Consider the following 14,086-nt stretch of genomic DNA (forward strand, 5'->3'; position numbering starts at 1 on the left):
AAGAAAGAAAACAGAGAAAGTTTGTAAGGGATGATCCAGATTACCTTAATGGTACAATATTGCCATTTGTTAGGAGGTTTGATAATTTAAAGAAACAATATGCATCAGGAAAGCTGTCAGTGATTACAGCATCAAATGAAACTGTAAGTGAATCAGATGTGTAAACTACTGAGAAAGAACAACTATGTACATCAAATACTGGAAAAACACATTTTATAGAGGAACTACAACTGCTGTATATCAATCAATGGACCCCGAGATACAGAGACCGAAGAAAGAACTCCACCCAAAGACAAGACATAGGAAGGGGAGAATTGGAAACGGGAAGAAAAAGGTATCGGTTACAGGAACGTCAAAAGAAATAGTCTTACCAAATTATGATTTAACAACAGAAGAAAGGAAATTAATAAACAAAGGTCTGTCCTTTTGTCCAGAAAAACATTTTGATTATACAGAATTGCAGATTTACATTTATAAGTTTGTGGGAAAATCTAAGTTTTGTCCAATTTTAAATCCTGGAAATAAAATTGACATTTTTCATGAGTTAGTGGTAAAAGATTTGGATAAACTAAGAAAGAAATACCAGGAGGGTAGAAGAGAAAATTTAACATTGGGTGAAAGACAAGCCTTGGAACGCCTAAAATTGGATAACACAATAGAAATAAAATCAGCGGACAAGAGAGGAAATATAGTCATTATGAATACACAAGATTACAAATGTGAGGCATATAGACAACTAAATGATAAGAATAATTATCAAAGACTAAAGGAGAACCCTATGGATGACTTGATTAAAAAAAATTGGAGTGTATACTAAAACAGTGGTGAGATGAAAACATGATTAATGAAAATGAATATAATTTCCTATATAATGAATTTCCAGTTATTCCAACAATCTATTTCTTACCTAAGATACATAAAACATTTTAAAAAATCCAGCAGGTAGAACGATTATTTCAAGTTATGGTGCTTTATATGAAAATATGTCATCCTATATTCATTATTATTTGGCACCCTTGGTTCCGACATTGAGTTTTTACATTAAGGACATGGGGATTTTTTAAGAATACTTACAGACATTACCTGGCAGGAGGAATATTTGCTGGTAACAGTGGATGTGGTATCGTATACATCTATTAGACATGAGGTGGTTCTTAAGACTATTGAGTATTTTTTGAGACAGCGTAACATTCAAGAATTACAACAATCAAAAATGCTATTGACTATGATTGAAATGTGTTTGACTAAGAATATTTTTATGTTTAATCATGAGCTCCTTTTGCAAACACAAGAGACAGCTATGGGAGTTTGTCTCTCCAAGCTACGCCAATCTCACCATGGGCTGGTGGGAGAGGGAAGTGGCTTGGAGATAGGATAACAACCAATATATAGAAAAAGTACCATTATGGTTGAGATTCATTGATGATATGTTCATTATTTGGAAGGGAACAGAGAGTCAATTTCAGGAATTTTTTGAGATTTTGACTATTAATGAAGTTGGGTTGCAATTCACACATAAAACCAAAAGGAAGGAGATAGAATTTGTTTTATATTAAAGTTTATGTTCATAATCAAACGTTACAGACAACCATGAATCGAAAACCTACATCAACAAATAGCCTCCTACATGGCACGAGTTTTCATCCACAAAGTCTATTGAAAGGTATACCTTATGGTGAATTCTTAAGAGTAAGATGAAACTGCTCAGAAGATAGTACAATGTTTGAACAATGTGAGGAGGTGAAGAATCGGTTTATAAGAAGAGGATATAATCAACACCATATCAGAATGGGGATGGTGAAAGCACAAAAAACATGCAGAGAACACACTTTGATTAAGAAAGTACCAAAAAACTCTCAGATTAGGGAAGATCATGATATAAGAATGATAATGACATATAACAAAGAACATAATGAGATCTCAAAGATTATGAAGACATTGGAATTTACTATACAATGACTCAGATATTGGATCCTTGGTGGGAACAGGACCAAAGATTACTTACAAGAAAGCACCTTCCATAAAAGAACAACTTGTGAAAAGTAATTTTGTTGAGCAAGCACCACAAACTTGGTTGAATAAAGAGAACATAGGATTTTTCAAATGTTTGAAGTGCAAAGCCTGTCAAATTGGTGAAAATAGAAAAGTAGTAAAAGACACTATGGGACACACTTTGAAGATTAACCAAAAAATAACCTGTGAGACAACTTATGTGGTATATGTATTGAAATGTGGGTGTGGTTTAAAATATGTAGGCAGCACAATTTGTAAATTTGAGAAACAAATATTAGAACATATTAGAGCTGTCAACAACATGACTTAAGTTATGCAATGGTGAAACATCATAAGCAGTGTCACGAAAAACATTGGCAGGCCATGTGCTATTTTGGAATAGCCCATGTCCCCGAAAATGAAAGAGCGGGCAATAGAACACTAAAATTACGTTGTTTGGAATCCTGATATATTATTAAATTAAAGACTAAGATTCCATTTGGCTTGAACACTGATGAAGAACTTTTTATACATTTATGAGGAAATAAGTGGATAACGAGTAGAAGAAAGAAATAACTGGAAATATTATTTAACAATTTCTCACAGATATACACAAATGAACAGCGATTAAAAGATAAAGAAAAAGGAAACAACATGTATAGATTGTGAATATTGGGGCCTATAAGAATGAAAATCATTGTTTTTTAACTTACGCTGGGTATATATGGAAACAACATTGTCGCAATTCCCACACTTGTATAGAAACATGCTGTATAAAGAGTGATTAGGACTGTATAATTAAAAGTGACGTTCATACAAAAGAGGACATTTGCTTTGATGTAATATTGATGGTATAAGAGACAAAGGATGATTATTGTAGGATAAGATATTTATGTTACTGGGCAACAGTCCGGACATTTATAATTGAGTTTTGACTCTACCTTTCCCTCTGTTTGTCCTAATAACATGCCATGAAGAAATAATAATAATAATGAAGAATAGAAAAGCTGTCCAAGAAGAAATTATGAATACAACAAAATACAGAGTTGAATAATAATGAAAAATACAGTGTGATAATAGATTAAGATCTGAAAGATGTTAGAAAAATGTCATACACGGGATGTGATAAGCATTATGAAAAGTTACAAATAAATGGGTGAAAAGGAAAGTCACATATAGCAGAATAATGTTAAAAAACTACATGTCTCATAATGCAACAACTAGGAAATTAAAGGGACTATATAAGTGTGGTGGACGGAGATAATGGCTACCTGTGATCAAGACCTGTTTCTGGTCGGAACGCGTTGGGTGGTGGACGCACTTTTCTATGAAATAACAATAAAAAGCTGATACAAGGATTTCCTGGAGCGCGATGGTTAATTTAGCTGAAGAATATATATATATATATATAAATAATGTGTGTGGGTAGGGTAGGAATAACCTGCGGCCCTGGGCCTTGTAGGTGATCATAGAGGGATGCCTCCATCCCAATGGGCCTGCCCCCCCCCCCCCCCCCCCCCCCCCACACACACACACACACACACACACACACACACACACACACACACAAAAAAAAAAACACACCTGTCGGGGTTTTAATTATAATTAATTTAGACCAGACGCCCAGGCATGAGTGGGGCCCCCCTCCGTCAGCCCGCGCAGGGCCCCAGAGACTCCATCCCCCAGGGCCAAATGAGAAATTCAGAGGGAAGGGGGGGGCATGCCGCTCTCCTCCCTGAGCCAGTAATGGGCACATGGGCTCCGTCCCCTGGCGTCAAATGTGCCTAAAAGGGGGTGGAGGGTGTCCCCCATCCCTGAGCCTCAGTGAAACCTCAGGGACCCTATCCCAAGGACCAAATGCCTTAGAAAAGGCAGTGTAGCCCCATCCCTGAGCCTGTGATGGCCGCGGGGCCGCATCCCCTGGGGTTAAATGCCTTAGAAAAGAGAAATGGGCTGTGTGGTCTCCTTCCCTGAGCCTGTTAAGTCCCCAGGGACTTCATACCCCAGGGTCGACTCTATTACTGTGTCCCAGTAGAGCCCACGCCTAAGACGTAGTAGTTTCCTTGCCCGCAACAACCTGGGCAGGGAATCATATGTCTTCTCCCACCCAGTGCTCATGCTCACAGGAATGAGAGCAGGAAAGGCATATCTGCTCTAAAAATTCTCTTGCCAGTTGGGAGCAGACTTTTGTTTCCCTGACAACGTTCTTGGGGCGGGGAAACTCCCATTGCTCCCGCCTGTTGGGAGCAAACAAAAGCAGCTGCTCCCGCTGAAAGGGAGCAATGCAGGCTCCCACAGCATTCCAGACGGGTGCATGTGGGGAGCCAGTTGGGGCTGCAGGGGCCAAAGGGCTCCACCTATGATTTTTTTGTGGTTTTCCTAGGTGGGTACACCCAGCAACCACATACAGGCAAACAAGTCTCTAGGGCATAGGGTCGCTGGTATAAGCTTGGGGAGAGGGCCATGCACCCCACTCCCCGTTATAAAGTGTGGAGGCCCCATGAAATGTGGTCCTTAGGCCTTTGGAGGCATGGGGAGAAGGGCTGGGTGAATATAGCATCCCACTGTCTAAAGCTGTCAATACAAAAGCCTGTACCAATAACTAGGGTCTTGAGATGATAGTCAAGATAAAGTTCATGCTAGTTCTCTGGAACTTGATGGTTCAGACACAAATTTCAGTGTATAACTTAAGTTTTAGGCTGAGAGTTTTCACATTTCTTTTAAAGAGGTAAAACAAGTATGCTATGTTCAAGAGTTTCACACATCATATTCTTCCTGAACAAAATGAATCAACAGAGGTGTAAAGGAATATCACACTGGAAAAAATCTGAAAATCACTATAAACAATTACTGCAAATGTCATGATTGACTAACCTGGAAAGTACTTTTTATCATGTTCAAGGCAAGCAGAAAGTTTTCAGAAGTTTAGTATAGTAATGAATAATTATGCTTATCCTCCTAAATATTACGCTCTGCAGTATTATGTATTTTTTTAATTTATATTTATAAATTCCCTTCCTTTTATGTGATGTTTGTGTTTTTATTTGTGCAAGAGCAAAGTATGACTTTTGTGGTGCATGCTACACTGTTTTTGTTTTCGAATCCATTTATCTGATCTCAATCTATTCACAAATGTTTTAATCCTAAATTAGGTTGAGGTGTGAAATAATTTGAGGGGGTCCACACCGTATATAAACACTTCTGCTTCAGCAAAGGAGCGCCCTAAGATGGAGGAAAATCACACTAATGATTCTAGCAGGGTCTTACTTCCAGGTTTTCGCTGTTCTTCTCCCGAGACTTCTGCAACACAGTCAGTTCACAGCGGGCCTGCTCCAGAGCCTGACTCTTCGTTAATATCTCCTGCTGCAGCTCATTCTTTTCTTCCTGCGTTTTCTGGATAAGCCTGTCCTGCTCCTTCTTCAACCTCTGTAAGTTCTTTAACTTCTGCTCTTCCTCTTCAAGGAGCCTGAAAACAACGAAGCACAGAACCAATGCATGATTTAGAGTTATGAACAGTTTACATTTAATTGGCACCAACTGTGCACTATAAGGAGGCAACAACCAATGAGCCCACTTCTTCCTTCCCGTGAGATTTTCTCTGTCAGTGAAGACAATGTCCGGGGCATGTATCCACAAACTTGAAAGCTAAAATGAAGTCCCAATATACTAATGCTCAAATACTCATATGTCACTTCCTGCGGGCCCCTCAGATCTATTATAAATAGGATTTGCGAGGCCGTAGCTAGCTCCAAAGACACTTGTTTGCGGAGTTTAATGTTAGTTCAAAGTGTTAAAGAATACCTTATTGATGGTGTTTCAATGTTACTGGTTCAGCACAAGTGAATGGCTAGATAGAAGTTTAAACTGCTTCATTCAAGTTTTGATGGGACCCGCGCAGAAGATGAGGAGTCTGAAGAATGTGATAGGTTTGGCAACTGTAGAGTTGAACTCAACAGGAGGCGGGGAAGAGGGCAAGACATGGGGTAATTTTGTCAATTTATTAAAAACGTGTTCTGTGGGCAAAATACACTTAAAAAAAACATATCTGTTCACTAAATCGAACTACTAGACATTTTTTGATTGAGAAAGATAATCGGGAAAAAGTTCCATTGAGATACCTGGATAAAACAGATAAAAATGTGAGCGCAGAAGAACTGTTCAACAAGGATAAAATCACAATGTTGCTTTATACACGAGCACAAGCAAGAAAATAGTCATTCTGTACCTTGGTTGTGTTTACAGATTAAAAGAAACGTAGGAGTACGTGAGATAGAAGGACGCAGGTAAACTCACCACCCAGTTAACTTAACGCAAGCAGGAGAAGGTTAACACAGTGAACCGACTTGAACTCCCCACCCGGGAGCAGCCACAGCTCACAGGGTGCCCGAACTGGCTGCCCCGTGGAGTGTGTGAACCCCAATGCCAACCGCCTATGCTTGGTCCCCAGACTTCAGTTTCTAAATGCGGATGGTACTGTAGTGTGGTTAGTTTTACGTATTCATTGCGCTTTAGCTTCAGGCTTTAGGCCTTTGTGCACTTTGCCCTGAATATATTTTATTCATTTGCTGACAGCTTAGAGCCTCTGTGCACTTTGCTCTACATGCTTTTTATTAGGCTTTGTACTGTTATTTTTCAAATAGCCAGTTCTACGGTGTTGTTTTTTATTCATATCACACTGTTTTGCCTACTTCAGCACTGGAGTTCTCCATAACATATTTACTCTGTGCTTCAGTCAAGGATACAGTCTGGTACATTGCCGATAGACGTGGTAGGAGTTTAGACTTGGCATTCCTGCGTAGGGACATTTTGTGATCACGATGACATGTTAGTTATAAAATCACTTCCTTGTCCCAATACACGCAAGAGGGAGATTCCGACCAGGGAACCACAACTAGACGATGACTGCCTCGTTGCAGATGCTGAACCAAGATCACAGGTCTTTGCTCAGGTATGAGGGCTGATGTCTCCACAGTGATTCTAATAGGTAAGCTAGAAGCTTAACATGCTGTGCTCTAAATAGAACAAGCAGAGGGAGAGTAGAAACTGTTAGACAATATGATAGCTTTGTTCTTATGTTTTACTCTCCTGGTGACTATTTCAATCCTACTGTGTTGTATCGTTCTGGTTATTGCGGCTCACGCCTTAATATCTAAAATACAGTCGTTTTATTAAAAACATTATATAAAACTTATACTGTCTTTGTCATTTGTATATGAGATCATATTGGAAATAAGAGAGTTGGTTTGGATCTGAGTAGCCACGACTTCCCTGAGAAGTTCCAAAGATGTCATGCGCTCAGCTGCCAAATCATTCCTTCCACATGGGAGAAATGAGGCACTGCTAGTTAGCCGGAGCAAAACCCGGATTTAGGGTGACAGAGTTCTTTACACGTGGGTCAGACTCAGTCCCCCACACCGTTATAGATCCTGCTACCTAGAAATCCAGTAGTCTCATTTAGAATAATGAGAGCCCACGCGACATAGCGCCGCCAACGTTTGGTCTGGCTCTAATGATTAGGTCCGACTGACTCTCTTGGTCTCATATATATTTTGACTCCTCGGTTCCGTATACGGAGACGTCCGTGGGGCTGAGGGTTTCCGCCGCCACGGCATAGGTGCTTCCTATTGCTTAGTGGTTGGTTGTTCAAGCTTGAACTTTGAAGGGAAAAACCCCGATATTGGTGTGCCTTCTCTGACCTGAAGCTATTTTTTATAAAAATGGCGAATCCTAATGTAGTGAATATAGCAATTAATATGCATCACCCGCTCACGGGACATCTGTGGACACATGGACTGACAGTCCAGGGGGGTCCAGTCACTTTTGTGGTGGACGCCCATGCAGCCTATAGAACGTAACTTTTTTATTCTTGGGTCGGATTTCCAGCAGTGGATGGGGGAACAAATACTTTTCACGAATACACTGTTGCGAATGTCCCTGGACAATACAGGGCTTACGCTTATTTAGAAATACCTCTATCTTATCAAGAACACCATAATTGGCTTGATGGCGCCCTCCCACACACAGTAGCACAAGTTAGGTTAGGTCTGCTGAGTAATGATGGTCCTACCTGGCCTTTACTGGCTACATATACACCTCATCCTGCGGTTGCTCAATTGGCAGTGGTTGAAGTTCGCCGTTTATATACGGAATTAACGGCTACTTATAGACGATTAGTTCAGTTTGTAATGCAGACACTAAATACGAATGCAGCGCGTGCTGCTCCAGCGCACCCACAGGCAGTGGTTCCGGGTATTAATCCGGCCACTGTACACTCTGTTATGGGTAAAGTACCGGCTAAACGAGAGGAGACTCCATTTTGGCTGGCGCAAAAAATTAATACGCTGGAAGCAGAATTTCCCCATACGGGACCTCAGTATAAACATAGAATTTTGACGATGTGTTTGCCGTATGGGATGGTTCCTCCGGTGGACCTTTGTAATACCTGGGGCACGGTGTTTGCCGCGCTCTACACTACGGCACACGGTACACCGACATTAGCTAATTTACCGGACGTGCTTAAACAGATTCAGGATGAATATGGGGCTGCCCCTGCCTTAGATTTGGGCATGCAGTTGCTGGGCAATTTTGCCACAGTTTCTTCTATTATTTTTGTAATCTCAAAGGAGAGGCAGTAGCACTAGCAGTGCGAATGCGTCTTCGGGATGTTCCGCTGGTTAATCAGGAGCGGGAGCTTCCGAGAATAATAGCGGAAACATATTCTAGTATTGGTTGTGATAGCCTAGGGGCTAGACCACAAAAACCCCAGTTACAGGGTAAAAATAATAAAGATAATGCTAAACAGCAACAACCTGAGGGTTCGAAAAAGCGCTGGGAAAAGAAACAGCAAACCCCAAAGAAAGATGGTGGGCAGTCTCCGCAACCGGAGACCCCACAGAATAAGTATAATCTCAGGAATAGGGATACTTTGAAGACGCCTGATAGATATCAATATACTGAAACACGCCAATCTCGTTCCTTTCAGGACTCCTCGGAAAAGAGAAGTGAGAGAGGTGGGCGGTCAGAGCGGAGGACGGAGTACGTGAAACCGAGACAGGATTCACAACGCTTGGCGGAGGTTTCTATTAAACAAGAAGAGAAACCGCTGCAACAGAAACAGCAATTTAAAAAGAAGAAAGTGGCAGCAGTCTCAGTTAGACATGCCGCTCAAGAAGAGAGTTCTCTTGACGAACAAGACGTGTGCGTTAGCACTGTTAGACAGCGCGGCAGAGGTCACAATAGTTCGCCGGAGTCTTCTAGAGCATCTGGAGGTGAAAGCAACTGATGACTTCATACAAGTCGAGACGGCGGACATGCGAGTCTCTGATCCTGATAGAGTATATGAAGTGACTCTACGATTGGAAGGGGACATTGACCGTATTATAAACACCATTTTTTGGGACCATGTGGTAAAATCATATGATGTTCTGCTGGCCGAACAGGATTGGCCACCTGACTTTGTTCGCGACTGTCCAGTTGGGGAGGAGGTTATTACACCTTCCTTCTCACCACTTGTTCCGAGAGAACTAGTGGAGTCCTATAGTAAATCATGGGCTCTAGCACAGGCTCCCGCCTTGTATAGAAATAACGTGGGGTGGGACAGACAATCACCTTATCATGTAATTCCGATAAAGGGCGAACCTCAGCCACAACCGCAGTATCCTATCAAATTTGAAGCAAGGGCATTGGTTAGGAAAATTCTTACACAATTGGAGTACCAGGGTGTAATTGAGCCCTGTGTCTCGCCGATGAATAATCCCTTATTTCCGGTTGCTAAACCGGACCATTCATATAGAATAGTGGTGGATTATAGACATTTGAATAGTCATACACGTACATATGCAATACAGAATTCACACAGCGCAGCGCTTATGAATAATATCGTGCGTAAAAAATACAAGACAACATTAGATATCTCGAATGGATTTTTCTGCCAGAATATAGCGACCGAGAGTCGGGACTATACCTGTTTCAGTGCGTTTGGCTCTCAGAATTTTTTTTGTCGTTTGTCTCAGGGGTATAAGAATAGCCCAGGACTGTTTTCGGCTCGTGTAACTGAACTGCTGCATGAGTTCGACCATGAAGCATTATCATATGTTGATGACATATATCTGACAGATGATGAGATTCTGCAACATCTAAGGCGTGTATCGCGCATTGTTGTGGGGTTTGCTGATATTGGCTATAAGTTTAATTTTAAGAAATCAAAGATTGCCTTCCTCAGCGTCATTTTCCTGGGATATGAGTTGTCGAGTGAGGGCAAGAGCTTAGCGCCACATTTTTTGGAGAAATGTGCTTTATTGCAGCCTCCTAATACGGTTCGGAAGCTCCAGTCATTGTTGGGGTTTCTGAATTTTGGCAGAACTTAAATTCCTGATTATGCGACGCGTATAAAACCCTTATACGAGTTGATTCGCCCGAATTTTTCGAGTAGATTTTGGACGATTGAACATACACACATACTACGAGAATTACAAAGTGATCTCTTAGCAGTTAAACACTTACACACACGGGACAATAAGACACATTTAGTCATCAGGGTAATACCTGGGGCTGTTGGGTTTACTTATGTCACCTTTAATGAGGGGGAGACAGTCCCGATTGCATACAAGTCTCACTTGTATTCTGCTGCAGAACAACGTTTTGCACAGACTGAGAAAATTCTCACTGCAGTACAGATGGCTGTTATTAAAGAAAGACCGCTGGCCCAGGGTCAACGCATTGTTGTCGTTTCTCCAATTCCGGCCTTAGAGGCAGTTACAAAAGCGAGTGTTCCAAATTCGAAAGCTTTGCACCCGCGATGGATACAATGGGCTACGTCTTTGACAGCCACTGATGTAGATTACGTATTTGACCCTAAACTGCAGACTCAAGAATTTCTTCAATATGAGATGGAATACCCTGTTCCTGCTGGTACGTTGCCTATTGACCAATATCAAGTGGTCATGTATACCGATGGCTCTGCGCAACCAGCGGTTGGGACTAAACAACAGTATTCTGCTGCATGTGCGGTGGTGAGCGGCACTATGGAGGGGGACGTGTTCTGCCCCCGACATACTTATACTAAAACCTTGGGAGATTGCACGGCACAGCTGGCTGAGCTCAAAGCTCTATTGTTAGCGTTGGAGCACGTGGATCCGGCGCTTTTAACCTTGCTGGTCTGTGACTCCTGCTACTGTGTATAGTCTTTCAACGAATATCTACACTATTGGAAGATGAATGGGTTCAGAGATTCTAAAGGCAACACCATTAAACATAAAATGTTGTGGGGTAAGGTTGCGGATCTGAAGGAAACGCTTCCTAAAGTCCATGTTGTGCATACACTTGGACACCAGCGCGTTGGAATACACGTTGCTGGCAATACTTTGGCTGATGAAGCCGAGAAATCACCACTGTGGCCGCAGTAACTCGTTCGAGTTCCAAACCAGACACAGAAATTTCGGCTGCCATAAAGGCTACGGTTGATGGCACGCCCTTTCCTAAAGGATTTCCTTCAAAATATAGTTACTGCTTGAATGGTGCGCTGAATGCTACTGTTACAATTACAGGCATTGGTGTACGTGAAATTCCCAATAAAATTGAGAGACCTAGATTAATTTCTGCAGCACATGAGGGGGTGGCTTCTGCACATGCTGGGGTGGCTGCCACGATTTCACTTTTACAGGCTCGTTACTGGTGGCCTGGTTTCTATAAAGAGACGAAGCAATATGTCCTTTGTTGTGACGTTTGTCAACAAATTAAAGCGTCATCTGCTAGACGCCCGCAGCAGACGCCCCTTCTGATTTCAAATAAAGCATTACAATGTGTGTACTTGGATCATTGTGGTCCGCTGACACCAGATAGTGCATACAAATATATATTGGTTGCTGTAGATTCGTGCTCCAGATTTGTGTGGGTATGGCCACAACGCTCGGCTGACGCTCGAACTGTTATTAAAGATTTGCGCATCTTTGTCGATATATTTGCAGTTGCGGCTTTTCATTCGGACCAGGGCCCTGCTTTTGCCTCTAAGGCATTCAGGGACACCATGGCTTCGTTGGGGGTCCAACTCCAGTTCTCGTCTCCATTTCATCCCGAGGGAAATTCTGTTGTGGAGCGTTTAAATTGTGATTTAAAGCAGTCCTTAACGGCCAGAGTTATAGGTACGGGTCGTGGTTGGCTAGCCCACCTATATGGAGTACAGAGAGCACTTAATAACTTGCCTAGAAGGTCACTGGGGGGTCGTACTTCATATGAGTGCCTGTTTGGAACACAAATGTATGTTCCTGATCTAGATGGTCCTGGATTGGAGGCGGCAGATACGCCCTTTGACATAAATGATCGTGTCACTGTTTTGCAGGATTTACAACAATTCCGTGAAGATAACTCTTCTGCCAGTGCTGCCTCCTCAGGAATTAAGGATGAGCCAGTAACACCTACTGGTTGGATACCCAGGATTGGGGATCTAGTGCGTGAAAAGGTCGCAGTTAAAAAAAGAATTTGGTCCTTCTTATCGAGAACCTGTCCCTGTGTTGGGGGTGAGCGGCACGAGAACTGTGATTTTACTGCCGCTGAGAGGGGCCAAAGGAAATCGCTTTGTTTCCATTGATAATGTCAAGTTACAACATGTGGCCGATTCTGCACAGCAGACCAAGAGGGACACCCAGTAGTTCCAGAATCCCTCTCACTACTGGGGAAGAAGTCCCGCTGCAGGTGATTTTCACCAACACTGTTTCCTCTCCGAGCTTGGGGAGGGTGGATGATGATCTTGCGATTGTTCCACCGACGGCGATTAATATGGAATCTTTTGATCAAATTGCTGTACGTTCTACTGATGTTTCTGAACATGTGGTTTATAGTGTGCCACGGCGAGAGCCTCCATCTGCTTCTTTGTTCACAGTTGCTCCTTTTGCTAGAACTGCTTCTGGCTGCTTCAACGACGCTGATAATGATGTGTCCGGCTCCTCGTCCTCGATGTCTTCTGTCCGCGGTCCACGGCGGCTGCTGGGTTGGCTTAAACGCACATATTTTGTTTTTCCTTGGAACTATTTTTGGCTGTTTTTGGCCGTGATGACTATTTTATTATGGTTGGGATTTGTGGTTACTTTTTTTCTGATAATACATGGTCATTTTCTTCCTGATCGATCTGACATTGCGCACGTGGAGACTGTGTTAAAACCGCATTTTTAGTCTCATATGGTTCGAAGAGACTTGTCCACTGTAAACATTTCTGCAATACCAGTTCCGGATGGAATTGTGTGGGATAAAGTAATGTTTGATATATATGGTCCCACTGAATTGATTCAAATACCGTATGTCCTCAAATTATCAATGAATGATATTGTTATACCTGGCATTGTTTCTGATGATTGGGATGTGAAGACAGTAGATTCTATGCTAACGGATTTGCAATATTATACTGTCTATGACGATGATGATGCTTACCAGTTTAGAGATAATCATGGTGACATGTTTTGTTACAACTATTATGGACACCACTTTATTCATAAAGCTAGTAGCCCTAAGCCCATGTTTAATTATGTGCAATGGGAACATTGCTCGACTCCTCCACAAGGGAGTTCGAAAACGTATTATGATAAATTTGCATATTTTTCTGGGCATGATCAACGTAATGCTAAGTCCTACTATTTTAAAGTTGCACCGTATTCTAATAAGCAAATGTTATTGACTGATACTAAATTAATGTATTCCAATTTGTTTGTATCTAAACTTTCGGTCGAGGGATATGAATACTGGTTTAAAACTGTTGACTTGAAAAGTGTTTGGGGTTCGAAAAATTGGCAAATGCAAGGCAGGGACACGTTATTTAGAGCATGTATTATCCCTGTGCAGATGATTTTCCTCCATGACACAGTACAACAGACTAGCTGTTTGGGCTTAGCGACAATTAGGGAGTTGACTTTGCCTAGTATACCTGTCCCTTCTAAATTAAAAAATTGGCAGCACTATGTGAATGCTACTTTTAGTGACTTTACACATTGGGTCCAGAATGGTACGCTTAACACTTCATCGTTACATCCAGGCGGGTGGTTATTATGGCCTGTAGACACTAATGTGTGTCATCAACGTTTTGTCACCTCTTCAGGGGGGTTCAGGA

The 14,086-nt window shown here is 41.9% G+C and overlaps 1 protein-coding gene across 2 annotated transcripts in view; it reads right to left on the bottom strand.

The window, feature by feature from the left end:
• LOC138287598 (differentially expressed in FDCP 6-like) overlaps positions 1 to 14,086 on the bottom strand; it is a 256,732-nt gene that overhangs the window by 21,568 nt on the left and 221,078 nt on the right. For both annotated transcript variants that reach the window (XM_069228170.1, XM_069228172.1), the window contains one exon: positions 5,260 to 5,458. In XM_069228170.1, the coding sequence (XP_069084271.1) occupies positions 5,260 to 5,458 (199 nt within the window). The remainder of the gene's footprint in view (positions 1 to 5,259; positions 5,459 to 14,086) is intronic.

The sequence above is a fragment of the Pleurodeles waltl genome, chromosome 4_1, assembly GCF_031143425.1.
Source record: "Pleurodeles waltl isolate 20211129_DDA chromosome 4_1, aPleWal1.hap1.20221129, whole genome shotgun sequence".
Lineage (NCBI taxonomy): Eukaryota > Metazoa > Chordata > Amphibia > Caudata > Salamandridae > Pleurodeles > Pleurodeles waltl.